The 13,584-nt window shown below is 38.9% G+C and overlaps 1 protein-coding gene across 7 annotated transcripts in view; it reads right to left on the bottom strand.

Annotated features, from left to right (window-relative positions):
• LOC144374713 (transport and Golgi organization protein 1 homolog) overlaps positions 1 to 13,584 on the bottom strand; it is a 79,670-nt gene continuing 66,086 nt past the window's right edge. For 6 of the 7 annotated variants that reach the window (XM_078037459.1, XM_078037465.1, XM_078037462.1 and 3 more), the window contains 3 exons: positions 9,989 to 10,122; positions 2,655 to 2,741; positions 1 to 915 (listed from right to left, as the gene is read on the bottom strand). In XM_078037459.1, the coding sequence (XP_077893585.1) occupies positions 436 to 915; positions 2,655 to 2,741; positions 9,989 to 10,122 (701 nt within the window). In that variant the 3' untranslated portion in view covers positions 1 to 435. The remainder of the gene's footprint in view (positions 916 to 2,654; positions 2,742 to 9,988; positions 10,123 to 13,584) is intronic. The other variant, XM_078037466.1, reaches the window with a different exon arrangement.

The raw sequence follows: 13,584 nt of genomic DNA, 5'->3' as shown, positions 1-13,584 counted from the left end.
TTTTCCAGTAGCCTTTTCTGTAGACTCTAAAGTGTTCAGATGTTCCTTAGGGTTGTCTTTTTCAAGATCGTCAGAATCTTTATCCTGAAATACTTCACTTATCCCTGAAGTCTGAGTGTTTTCCTCGTCACTTCTGTCAAAGAGTCCCTGGGCTTCCTCATCTGCCAGAGGACTTTCCTCCTTTCTCATTTCCATATCACCTCGTTCCTTGTCCATCATGTCTACCCTTTTGGCTGTGGTTTCAGTTTTCTTTAAAATCTTCCAAATTATACTCATTTCTTGTTTGTTTTCTTTGGTTTCTAGATAAGGATTGATTTCTTTTTTCAAAAGTTTATAAGCATCTGTCATCTCCTGTTCGTTTGAGACCTGAGAAATGTCTACCCTTTTGGCTGTGGTTTCAGTTTTCTTTAAAATCTTCCAAATTATACTCATTTCTTATTTGTTTTCTTTGGTTTCTAGATAAGGACTGATTTCTTTTTTCAAAAGTTTATAAGCATCAGTCTTCTCCTGTTCATTTGAGACCTGAGAAATGTTGCTGGTTTTGTTTTTTTCACTTTCTGGCACTTTCAATTTATCTGGTAGTATTTCTTCAAAAAGTTCAAATGAAGTTTGTTCACCCTGAGCATTATCTGTTTGACTATCTGCATGAGGATGGTTCTTCTGAGCCAAAAATTGTTCCTCAAGATCCACAGTGTTTTCTGAGAATGCACTTTCAATTTGTTGTGAGTTTGCTACTACTGGTTTAGGTTCAGGTTCAAAATCCTGGGAGACTTCAGGAAATTGTCCCACTTTTTCTATAGCTTTCTCAGAATCTTCATTTGCAGAATCATACAATTCCAAAAATCCTAGAAGTTCTTCTACGTTATAATTATCAAAATCATCTCCTCCAACATCAAAACAAACAAAATCTGTCTCCTGTAAGGAAAAGAAAACCATTAATGTGTCAATAACAAAGTATCACAAAAGCAAACTCATCCACGCTCCCAAATTCAGGATTGGTTCTAAAGAATCTTTGAGGTCAACCAGATTACCCTCCTCCAACCCCCACTGCCTAACTCCATCTATGGCTGAGTAAATCTGTCTTTTTCTAGACTACAGTGTTAGAAAGTCTATTCTTTCTTTCTTTCTTTTTTTAACATGGGTCATATTCTTTAAAAAGCATAATGAGTAAAAATGGTGACAATTTGGTTTCCAACTGCCTGACTCTTGGGTCTCTCTCAATTTGCTCTGAACATAAGTAGGGAAAGGCAAGGTATCACTTATAGGATCCTCCAGTTCTTAATATCTACACCTATGTTTCAGAAATTTAATTCTTAATCATTTGCTCAGGAGAAGCTGGAAGATCCTGCAGCCTTGAGAAAGATGAATCAGTTTTAAAGTATCTTACTGAGATACAAGTACATTGGATGGAATAAAGAATGATATTAAGGAGGCTCCTCACATTACTATTACCACAAGAACAAACTGAAAACAAGATTCAACAAGGTATACACCTTTCTCTTCATCAGGGTTTCACAGTCACTAAGATCTCTCTCAGGAATATGTGTATATTATCTAGTCTTCCTTCTTGCTACTAGTTAGCAAATTGATATAAAAGGAGCCATAGTATGAATGGACATGTTTTTAAAAAATTTCCATTCCTAATTAAATCTTCATAATATTCTGCGGGGGTTCCGGGGGTGGGGGAGGCAGTTCAATGTAGTAGGGATGAGTGATTTCCTCTCCTCATCACATGCATTTCTAAGCCATGAGGGATGCATGTAATGGGAAATACAATGAGAAGGCAGAGTTCAAAACAAATGAGTTCTCTGTAATCAGTGAACTGCTGTCACAGCTTAAATCCCAAGAACTCTCTTTACCAACAATGAAGTCCAACAAGCAACAGAAGTGATTTTATGGCCCCTGAGATTATAAAGAAATTTTAGGAACAGCAACAACAAACAGGATGACTTTATCCATTCAGTCCATCTAATCTAAGAACTGTCCTAGCCTAGCAGTTTGCATATTCTACAGCCACTACAAAGAGCTGCCCAAAGATGTTTCAGTGTTGGTGGGCATCAATTACTATACAATTTAAAACTCTAGAAAATAATCAGCTGAAGTGAGAATTCTAGAACACGAAATCCTTTCAGTCACAAAATCAATTTAAGTCAGAGCACCATACAGGAATGTTGTATAAAGGAAGCAGTTGGGGCCTTAAAAGATCTGAGACTGAACATCACCTGAAACGCTCAGGTCCCCTTTTCCAAATCTATAACATGACTATGATCCCATATATGACTAAGAATAAGAAAACCTTTGTAAGTACATATTTCTAGCCTAGTATAAAAGTTAGAGTTTATTAATTTAACCTAAATATACTTAAAATGTCTAATAACTATCCAATGAGTTTTGCCTGTAAAATGAAATTATTTGCCTCTTAGAATATCTGTTTCAATATATTAGACAACTCTCAGATTATAATATAATCACCCTTGAATGCCTTTCAAACTTTTTTTTTACAGGTAGTCTGATTTCAAATGAAAATCTGAAACACAAATGTTAGATTGCCCCCCAAACACATTATAAAACATTCAGAAGCAGTTAACTGAATATAACTGATGGATTTATAAGCCAGTTTACAATTGAGAACAAAAAAGAAATCCATAACTTACATCTGTTGGAATTTGTAGCTCTTCTTTAGTATATTCACGAACTACCTTGATGAAATCTTTTGGAAAGTATCCAAACATACGGCCAACCTATAGTGCAAAAGAGACAAATATCAAATAAATTCTGTACAAGGAATATAAATAAGAGATTTCTCAGAAGTGGCAGGAAATATACACATAATAGATAGGTATATGGTATAACCAAGAAAGAAAGTTGCTATAACAATTACACTGAGATTATTATTCCAAATAAAAATTAAGTACAGAACTATTAAAGCAACATTTCCAACCACTGAAGTTTTCTTTTTTACATTTAGCTTAATTCTCAACACAGAGCATATAAAGTTAAGACTTCTGAAGTAAATAAAAGATCTGCATAGAAGATTATTGGATACTATATGGTTAAAACTATGTAAATCAAAGCTGGTTATAAATGCAATTCCAAATAACCTCTAGCAAGAATTTACCTGTACATTTTGTAGCATTGCTCATAAACCAATATTTATGTCTTTCTTAACCAATACACAACAGTCATAAAAATTAATAAGTAAAAACAGTACAAAAATCTCTAAAATGTATTACCACGATAGCAGATGTATTGATAGTATATGCTTTCCTAGCTTTGTCCAAATCTACTTTTACAAGTACTTGGGGAGTGCTGAGGGCCATTGTCAAGTAGGAATGAAGCTTCAAAATTTCCTTGCCAGCGTACCCCATGTTAAATGGATTTCACTGTTGACATTGCATGTAAGGTGACCTTGCTCAAGGACCAAGGCAGATCCCGGTTTAGAGCTGATCAGGTTTGAGGAAGTATCCCACTCCTTAGGGTGTTCCCGGTTTAAGACAAAAGGAGTTTTAGGGAAGTTGGAGGTTGAAGATTATTGCTGCTGGGAGTAGGGCGTGCCTGCAGCCTGAGTTCCCGCTGAGTTCTCCTCGAGAAAAAGTTTTTAGGAGGTGAATTGTTCGGGAGATTGGATTGCCCCTGAACCTGTGTGGAGGCGGTGTGAGTCGGGAATAAAGAATTGCTGTTTGAATCTACAAGGCTGTGAGTGCCTCCTGATTCTGTGCCCAGCCAAGACTGCGGCATTATGGTGGCCCGTACGTGGGATGTCTGAAGCTTGGGGGTAAGTGAATTTGCTCGCTCCTGAAGGAGAGCAAAAAAATGGGTGACCATTTCAAAAAACAATGTGTTCTTGTTTTGATTTATTTTGTTTTCATTTCAAGTGGCCTGTTCCTAGAACTTTCTCAGGCAAACTAAGGAAAATGGTTGACTCAAGGTTTGAAGTTGTTCGCCTCTGAGGAAGAAAAATTGTTAAAGGAAGGAGGTACCCCAGTAAGACCAAGAAAAACTATGGCATATGTTGCTACAATACAGAAATGTAGCCCATGGCTTTATAAAGATGAGTTATTAAGTATATCAATGGGACCATTATGGTATCCTGTAGAAGGATTTTTCTTCAACAAGAAAGAGATGACTAGTTCTGTTCACTATACTTGTCTTGGTTTTTACAGACAGCTGATTCATTTACAAAGCTAAAATGTTAAAATATCAACCACTAAATATGAAATCAAGTACTCTTTACTTATTAAGTTCCATAAGGTAATATATTTAAACATTATGTGTGTTTTCATAAATTGGCAAATGGAAAAATGTTTAATATTGCTTTGGTCTGTGTCTTTGCTGAAACAAGGTTACTAAGTGTTAAGATTCTATCATGTGTAATTTATATACAGAGAGTATAAGAAGTTTCAGCTGGGTTTCAATTACAGTATAACAGTACCTTAAAAAACATGAAAGTATTTCATCTTATTAAAGTGGAGTAATTTTATAAGGGTTGTTTTAGAATGTGAATTTATAAAAAGGGTTAATGGTTAAAAAAGAGATATAAAAAGATTCAAGATGTGGAAATATATTTTAATATAAAAGGTTAAAGGAAAAAGAAATGTTTCTAGTTGAGATAATCTCTGTGTGGTAAAGTGAAAAGTTGTAAAATGCCATTTAAAAAGATTTTGAGGAAACTAGATTTAATTTAAAAGCCTGAGAAAGGTAGAAAGAAAAAAAAGGTATTTGTAAATGGCAGATTGAGACAAAGCTTCTTAATGGAGTAAAAAAGAGCCTTTGGTTGAAGGGCAGCCATGTAAACTAATATTAAGCGATTTAAACAAAATCTAAGCCTCGTTTAAAAGAGTGAAGCTGTAGGTGGTGAAAAAGTACATTTAAAAGTACAGTATAGATGATAAATGAAATGCTTTAAAAGGTTAAATTGAGGGTTGTTGAGATACCTTCATGGCAGGAAAAAAGATTGCTTTACTTATCAAACTATTAAAATGTACTTATTAAACTAAAAAGAGGGAGATGAGATAATCTTTGTTTGGTAAAGTAAAAAGTTGTAAAATGTCTAAGTACATTGCAAAAAGCTTTAAAAGGTTAAATTTAAGGTGGTTAAGATGCCTTCATGATGGAGGAAAAAAATATAACCCATGAAGAAGATAATAAGATAAAAGATTTAGATAAAGAAGATTAAAAATTTGAAGTGGAAAACTTCAAAAACAGAAGTACAAAAAGGTAAAAAAAGAGAGAAGATGTAGAAAGATAAAGATATAGGAAGATAAAAAGATGTAGAAAGACAAGAATTTTATACCCACAAAATAGGAAATGAAAGAAAACTAGGAGAGAAGAAAGCAACTAAGGGTAAATATAAAAACCTTAGAAGAAAACTAGAAGATAGAAATAAGATGGAAAATGGTTAAAAATGTCAAGTCAAGGTATTTCAGATAGAAAATACAAAGGGCTAAGACAACTATGGTTTCAAACCACATCTAAAAATTAAAAGGACTAAAGTAATTCTAAAAACTAAGGCAAAATGCTTTTGAAAGACTTAAATTTAAAAGGATCTTAAAGGGGTATATATCCCCCAAAGATAAACTTAAAATAACCCTTTTTTACTCTAAACTTTTTAAATTTGAATTCATCAGGACTTAATGCTGCGGAAAGACATATGTATCCAAAAAATGTACATAAGCCTAAGGTACTTTGGAAAGATATTCTAACAGGACATTGGAAAGCTCCTGACCCAGTGTTTGTCTGGAGTCGGGGTTCTGTTTTTGTGTTTCCACAGGGAGAACAGCAGCCGATTTAGATTCCAGAGACACTAACGAAAACAATTTCTACAGACCAAAAAGAAGATAATTTGACTCAAATCCATAACAGCTGATATCCAGAGCTCCAGCTTGGCTATTCTTACATCTGCGACAGTGATTAACCACGGTGCCTTTTTTCAATATCTATTTTATTATTGCATTTTTCCCACATCATAAAGTTCTATTTTATTTTTTGAGCTCATACAAACCTAGGTTAATGTTTTTCTGATCAGCTTTGTTTTTTGACTGTGTTTTATTTTTTGACTGTGGAGTTTTTAAACATTGCAATGGAGATTTTACCTAGGTAAAGCTACAAGGCTGTTATTATTGTCTTATGTGTTGTATGTTATGAGTGCACTGTTTTGTGTTGCATGTCAGTATGTGTGTATGTCCATATTTTTATATGAGGAGCGCTCATGAAAAAATGGATCCGAATTTTCTTTTTTTTTATTCACGTGATTTAAGTGGTTTAATCTAAATTAGGTAAACAGCTGTTAATGATTGTTTTCAAAGGTGGTTAACAGATCTGTTTGCTTACTATTGTTTTTAAAGGTGATTAACAGATCTGTTTGTTTACTTTCACTTTTCCTTTTCATTATATTTAATAATTCTGTTCAGGATAATGTCTCTTTAACATCATTGCCAGAATTCCCATCTCCATCCCAGTGCCAGTGAAGACTAAGAAAACCAAACTACAGCTTCTATGATAGCTATCACAGTAAACTGTATAAACTGATGCATCAATGAATATAACTCAACAAGTAATGCTCAATCAAGGACTTGATTTACTTTGGGAGGAAATGGACATATTGATAGATTCCTCCGATTTGAACTGCTTGCAGAACTTGCTTGGACTATATATGAGTTGCATGCATTGTGAACTATCGTCTGGTACAGCGAATTGTGGTACTGCTGGCATATCCTTGCTGATGGTGTCACCAGTGATGCAATTTCCTTGCCAGCGCACCCCATGTTAATTGTGGTAATGCTGGCATCTTTGCTGATGGTGTCACCAGTGACACAATTTTTCCAAAGGAGCCGTCAATTGGCTTGGTGTCGTGGCATTTCTGTATCCTCCTCCCTTCTACTAGTGATGGTCTAAAATTTGGGGGCCAACAGAGGTGAGGCAAGAACCTCACCCCCCCCACTGGCACCAAGGTTAAATTTGGGGGCCAACAGAGGTGAGGCAAGAACCTCACCCCCCCCACACCGGTGCTTAGGCCTATCCACAAGCATGGCTGAATGCTGGACCGGTAGTCAGTGACGGGTTGATCTGGTTGCAGTGGATTCAACCCAAGACAGGAAACTGACGTCTAAAGGTCAGTTCTCCCATGACGGGTAAGAACCATATGTTGAATTGGACAACCTACCAGGCACGGTCCTTTAGCCACATTGCTTGTTGTTTAATTAATCAGAAGGGGGGAGAAAATTAATGCTGCAGTCTTGGCTGGGCACAGAATCAGAAGGCACTCACAGCCTTGTAGATTCAAACAGCTATTCTTTATTCCCGAATCACACCGCCTCCACACAGGTTCGGGGGCAATCCAATCTCCCGAACAATTCACCTCCTAAAAACTTTTTCTCCAGGAGAACCCAGCGGGAACTCAGGCTGCAGGCACACCCTACTCCCAGCAGCAATAATCTTCAACCTCCAACTTCCCTAAAACTCCTTTTGTCTTAAACCGGGAACACCCTAAGGAGTGGGATACTTCCTCAAACCTGATCAGCTCTAAACCGGGATCCGCCTTGGTCCTTGAGCAAGGTCACCTTACATGCAATGTCAACAGCGAAATCCATTTAACATGGGGTACGCTGGCAAGGAAAATTTGAAGCGTCATTCCAACTTGACAATGGCACTCAGCAGGGGAGAAAATAAAATTACAATATAATGCATATGAAACCACATATCAAGCTTCAGTTTCACCCAAAATAAATCCTCTGCAGAAAAGAACCCCATTTATTTTCAGCACCAACATTTAAATTATATGAAGTTACATAAAGTGTACAAAAGGTATATAAAGTTCCCCTTGAGAAAGACACTCCTATTACTAACTACTGACTAAAAGGAACAGAAGATTCTTGCCAATAATTAAAGGAAACTGATAGGCAAATCAAATGCCCAAAAAAGAAAATTAAAAAAGGCATCTTATCACTACCTCTAAAATATCCCCATTCATGAATGTTCTTGTTATATCTAGAAACCATCTGAGAACCAGTATTAGTGGTAGAATACTGCCATGAAGATTAAATAAGACGGAGCAATTAAAAGTTTCATCACTGCAGATAAAGTCTGAGACTCTAGAAAACCAACAACATTGCAGAATGAAAACTGAAAATTCAAAAGGAGAATCATTTTGAAAACTAAAGAGTTTTTAATTTCTTAAGTATAACACTTATGACATGAGAGGTGAGTCTGAGGGGAAATACACTTTTCCCTTCTGATGAAAATTCTATTAAGGTTAAATTTGGAAAAGGGAAAGAAACCAGAGATGTATGGAGAAAGGGAACACATTTATCTCTTCTTAATCTGTGTCAAATGAGACCATAGATTATATAAAGCTCCATAATTACACACTGGGTGGTATCCCATTTCTTGTGATATGAAAAAAAAATGATGCAGAATCATGGAGGCTCATGACTGGAAATAATTTTTATATCTAATTTTGCTTCCATACATCATCCCTGCCAAGGTGCTATTGATTTGATTTGTGGGTGGGGAGCCAAGAACTGCCACAAGAGAACAAATTCTGCATAAGCTACTATCAGAACAAATGTACTTAAGTGCCACTGCCCTGAAAGGAAATATTCAAAAGGAAGATGGATTAGACAGGGGTCCTTTCCTAACTGAGTTTTTCATTTTATATGGAGCTAAGATAAAACACAACCTGACTGAAGGCAAAGAAGACAAATGAATGCCAGAGGAGCAATGCAAACAAGGTGCCACCCAAACACTCATCAGTCGGCAAAGATCCTTTCTGGTCAGGTGCTGAAAGCAGGGCTCCTCAGGAAGACAGGATGAGTGCTGCCACCCAGAATGGCAAGAGTCCTAGGTATGAACAGAGTTAACAGGCTACAATGTGAGAGGAGACAATGCAAATCAAGCCCATTTATCCAAAAGCTCAAAGAAGGAAAGAAAGATGACTACTACATGAAAAATGCCACTTAGGTACATGGAAAAACAGTTCCAAGTTTAAAGGTTACCAATCCTATTTGGTATACTTGAAAGAAACAATAGATGGTTCTTTATATGGAGTACTGCAACTGGGACTCTGTCTAAATATAAAGTTTGTACCTAGAGGCACCATGTTTCAAGATCATTCCCTAAGAGTCAGAAATGGCAACAAAATGAAACTAGTTTTCCATAGGGATTACTCTTATTTTCTGTCTTATTTTCTGCTGTGTGGTGTTTTATTTAGGGTGAGAACTTTCAAGGATGCAACCTGGAATGTCTCTAAACTGGAACATTCCTACAGTCATCAAAGACCCTTGCTACTATTTTACATAAACAATCCACATATCACATTTTTTTAAATGAAAAGGACAATACTCATAAGCCACTAGGAGGACACTCCTAGTGAATCTCCCCATTTAAAATATCAAAGCATGATATAAACAATGTCATGTCTTTCATCAGAAGATCCATACTACTGGCTGGAAGTAGAACCCCTGGGGGAACCTTCAGGCATAGAATATAGGAAAAGCAGGAAATGGATGACCCAGAAGTTGCAAAAAAGAAAAAAAGGGGGGAAAAAAGCACACAATGAACATAGTATTCTGCTTTTTTAGAGTAAAAACAGCACAAATGATTAGGTAAAATACACAAAAAAATCAACTTTAAATATGCATGCCTGAGTTACTATCTCAGACTTAATTTACAGGATTAACTCTAATGTCCATGAATCCTTCCCTTTTGAAGCAGCAAAGCTAAGAATTGTCAGGTTTTCACCATGACGACCTTTATGATGTGTAGAGCCTTCTGGAACTTGATGTGAGGGGTAGCAACCACAACCAGTTCAGTTCTGTTTCAGAAAGTCTCCTGACTTTCTATGCTGTGCCAGGCCTAAGGTGTGTTAGGAGCACAGGGCCTGGCAAAGAGGTCAGGTTAACTCTACAAACACCCCAAGAAATCAGTCATTTAAATCTACACTGCTACCCATCAAAAGTAAGAATATAACACCTGTCAAACTTTTACTTACACTTCCGGCCCAAAGTTCTGGTGATACCTCTGCAAGTTTATAGTAGACAAATACAGGGTCGCCTTTTTTAAAATTTACAAAACGACAATCTGGTCCTGTGAAATCTTCAACAGCTTCACCTCGATACATTAACACTGTATATGAACATTGAAAAAAGAAAAAAACATTAGGATTTGATTTTTCACAGTCCATATTGACTCCTCAGGAAATATGAATCCCACTATGAACAAAAATCAAGTTTTTCCAGTACTCTCTGGAATCACTTTTAATTCACCTGCTCAAAGTATCTAAAATCCTTAGAGATTTTATTGCTATAAAATACAATATTCCCTGCAATTAGACGAGGGAAAAGGAAGCTTCTCTATTTTTCTCTGTGCTGAGAAATAAAAAGCAAAGTGGCTACCACCAACCATAGCTGGTTTCAGTGAAACTCTTGGTTCTTGCAGGCCTCCTCAATTTTTTTCTGTTTCATAATCATAGAAAGCTTCATTTTGCAAATATGTAAATCCAAGTGTAGACATGGACAGGCTTAAGTATGGTTTCATGCAGAGGTAATAGGGAAGAGGTTAGAATATCCAGGAACCCCCAAGGGGTTAATTAACTTGAACTAACTGCTAAAAGACATTACCTTTATGTGGCTGCAAGTGCTACTATGCAGCCGTAAACACTGTCAATTTCATTTGCAGCAGAGTTGCTGTCTCTGGGTTCAGGATCTGGGTAAATAACCAGGAAATATATTTTCTCTGAGCAAATATTGTTGACTATATCCAACATTAAGATTGTTTCAAAACATCCTCATTCGTATTTTTTTTAATAAACAAAATCAAAAGTGGGTATCCTATCTGACAAGGAACAAGTTTAACCACGAGAAAAGGTCAGGCAATACCTTCATGCTTAAAATGCAGGACTAGAATCACAATTGATCTAGAAACTGGTAGAAGCAACATTTTTCTTTTGGTTGACCAAATAGACAGTTTCTGATTTAAGATGAAATGGACAATAGATGTATGTAAAAAGCACAAAGAAATGGAAATAACACTTTTTCTAAAAGCCAATTAGCAGTAAAATACACGAGAATGTTTGTTTTATAAAAATATATGTCTGAGGAACAAACACAGATTTGGAGAGGGTAACTTGTTTTTTTGAAGCTAAAATAGGACTATTTTCAGAACTGTCAGCATCCTAATTCATACGTAATTAAGAGGCCAAGTTGAAGGTGAGAGACACTTTAAGGTGGGGAATTCTCATCACAAGTGGAAATGGCAATGTTTCTCTTGTTCCCCCTTAGGTCATAGAGGATTTATAAATCAGTAATATATTAGGTGACAACATAATGCATACTATGGAGCACCTATTTAGTTCTTTTTTTTTGGAGCACTTATTTGGAAGGCACACAAGGACACCTTACATACACACCTCACTACTTCCTACAACACAACACAGACCCACCTGTTGTTTTTGGTCACATCTGTTTGGACACAGGCCATTTCTCAAGTTATGTTACCCCACTGAACCTAACCAACACCATGTCTTAGTACTGACGAAGCATCAGTGATGAGATTGTCCAGGTATCCCACGTAGGATAGCGCTCAATAGCAAAGAATAGCAAAAATGAAAGAAAATATCATGGCAGCTGCTTTGCTTCTCTGAGTGTTTATTTATTCCAGCCTTAGGGTTACCTCTAGGAACTTCTTAACATATATTGGAGACATCTTTTTTCTTTATTGGAGTGGAACAAACAATTCAAATTACAAAATTTGGTTTTGGTAACACCAATTTAGACAAAGAGCTCAATGGTAAACTTCTTGGCCTTTTTAGCATGAATATTTTAAAATATGTACTGCTTACAATTTATGGACAACACTGTCATCAAGTTGCAAGGTTACTAGAAACCAAGCGGGAGTCCATAAGAAGTATTCTGGGCCAGTAAATATATAGAGGAAAGAGGTTCCAACAACACTAGTGACTTAGTCTAAAACTGAATTGGCTTATAAAAATCTTGGAGTATTTATTATTGTTATTGCAACAAACCTCTTCATCTGAATCTGAATGGCTACATCCTCCCCACTGCCCACCTCCAATCCAGGACTGGGAAGCAATTCTGTCCGCTTCCTGTGCAGAGAAGAGGCTGCAGTTCCCAGGTGGCTGGTGCAGATCCTTGGCCTCTTTCAAAAGCAAAAGATTATTTGCCCACCTGCTACCCTACCTCAAATATGAAGGGAGGCTTCTATGCACAGAAATGACAGGATTGAAGCAGAGTCGGGGCAGAGACCTGGGAACACATTGCGTGCCTGGACTCGGTGCTCTTCCCAAGCCTAAACTCTAGTCCCTGTTAAAAGGCAAAACCAGCCCAATCCCCAGTGCAGCAAAAGGACAAAGGGGCCAGTGAGCCTTTCCCAAGGAGCCCCACCATCAACCTGCCGCGGGAATTAGGGCCACCGAGCCCTGGAGAGCATCTGCCCTGATACTGCACCGGCCCAGGTCCCTGTAGAGGGAGCAGAAAAGCGCTCTGCTACAGCGTGGGCACAACCCCATCACCCACTGAGATCCTAGGCGAATCCTGGAAGGGAATAAACTGAGAGCTGTCCCTGGGGAATCGTGTTTCCCAACCCCCGCCTCAGTCAGTAGAGAAAAATAAAACGCTGGCAACAAGTGGGAGTCGAAGCCCCCCACAACCCGAGCGGGCTGGCTGGGGCGCCAGCAGAGCCAGAGGGGACACACGCAGGGTCCCGAGGCTCTGTCACTCCTGCTCCCCACCCGTCATCCTGCGACCCCCCTCACCCAGCCCTCGGGGCTGGGGACCGGAAGATCGGAGCCCCATGCGGCCCCAAAGAGCCACAATGGAGACCCTGGGCTGCCCGCCCGCCTGCGCACTCACTGCTGCATTCGTCGTCTGCACAGAGTTTGTTTCGACCAGCGCTGGCCGGTGCTCGGGTCCGGTTGGCCTGGCACTCGCCAGTTCGGCCGCAGCACAAACAGCCAGAAGAGCACCATGAACAGCCAGAAGACCAGCACCTGCGCCACAGCCATGTTGTGGTCACCTGGGTGAGCCGGTGAAGTAGGCTGCGGCGGGCGTCTGTGGGCACTTAGGAGGTAGGGCTCAGGGGGCGTGTGGGTAGCCAAGCGCAGAGGGGTGGCACCAGGGAAGGCTTAAGCCTTTCCCGGGTGACACTTCAGCAGGGATATCTGGGGGTCGGTCCACAGACTCTACTGGATAACGCACGGAGCTGGAGCTCCGTCCTTCTCTAGTCCAGACCTTCTCCTCAACTGAAGACCTTCTCCTCTAGTCGCTGCCTTGGCAACTAGGACTCTCCTTCTCGTCCAATCACCTGCCTTTGCTTCTGTGCCCTCACAAGCGACCCTCCACATAATTCTAGTAGTCACCCACCCATCCCCCCCCCCCCCCCGCCAACTGGTCCTTTCTGGCTTTCCTCAACGTCTCATTTCTGGTTCATCCTGAACTAGCCCACTCCACCATCACTCCCATCCCCCATTCCTGGTCTGGTACCTCCTTTTCTGAACTACCAAATCCCACCCCTGACATGTCACAGCTAGTCTATGGTTCCAGGCTCCCTCCCCTTCAAACTCCTAGAGGT

The sequence above is a fragment of the Ictidomys tridecemlineatus genome, unplaced genomic scaffold (assembly GCF_052094955.1).
Source record: "Ictidomys tridecemlineatus isolate mIctTri1 unplaced genomic scaffold, mIctTri1.hap1 Scaffold_83, whole genome shotgun sequence".
Classification (NCBI taxonomy): Eukaryota; Metazoa; Chordata; class Mammalia; order Rodentia; family Sciuridae; genus Ictidomys; species Ictidomys tridecemlineatus.
Note: the sequence above shows the minus strand (reverse complement) of the source record. Positions and strands in the feature narration are given on the sequence as shown.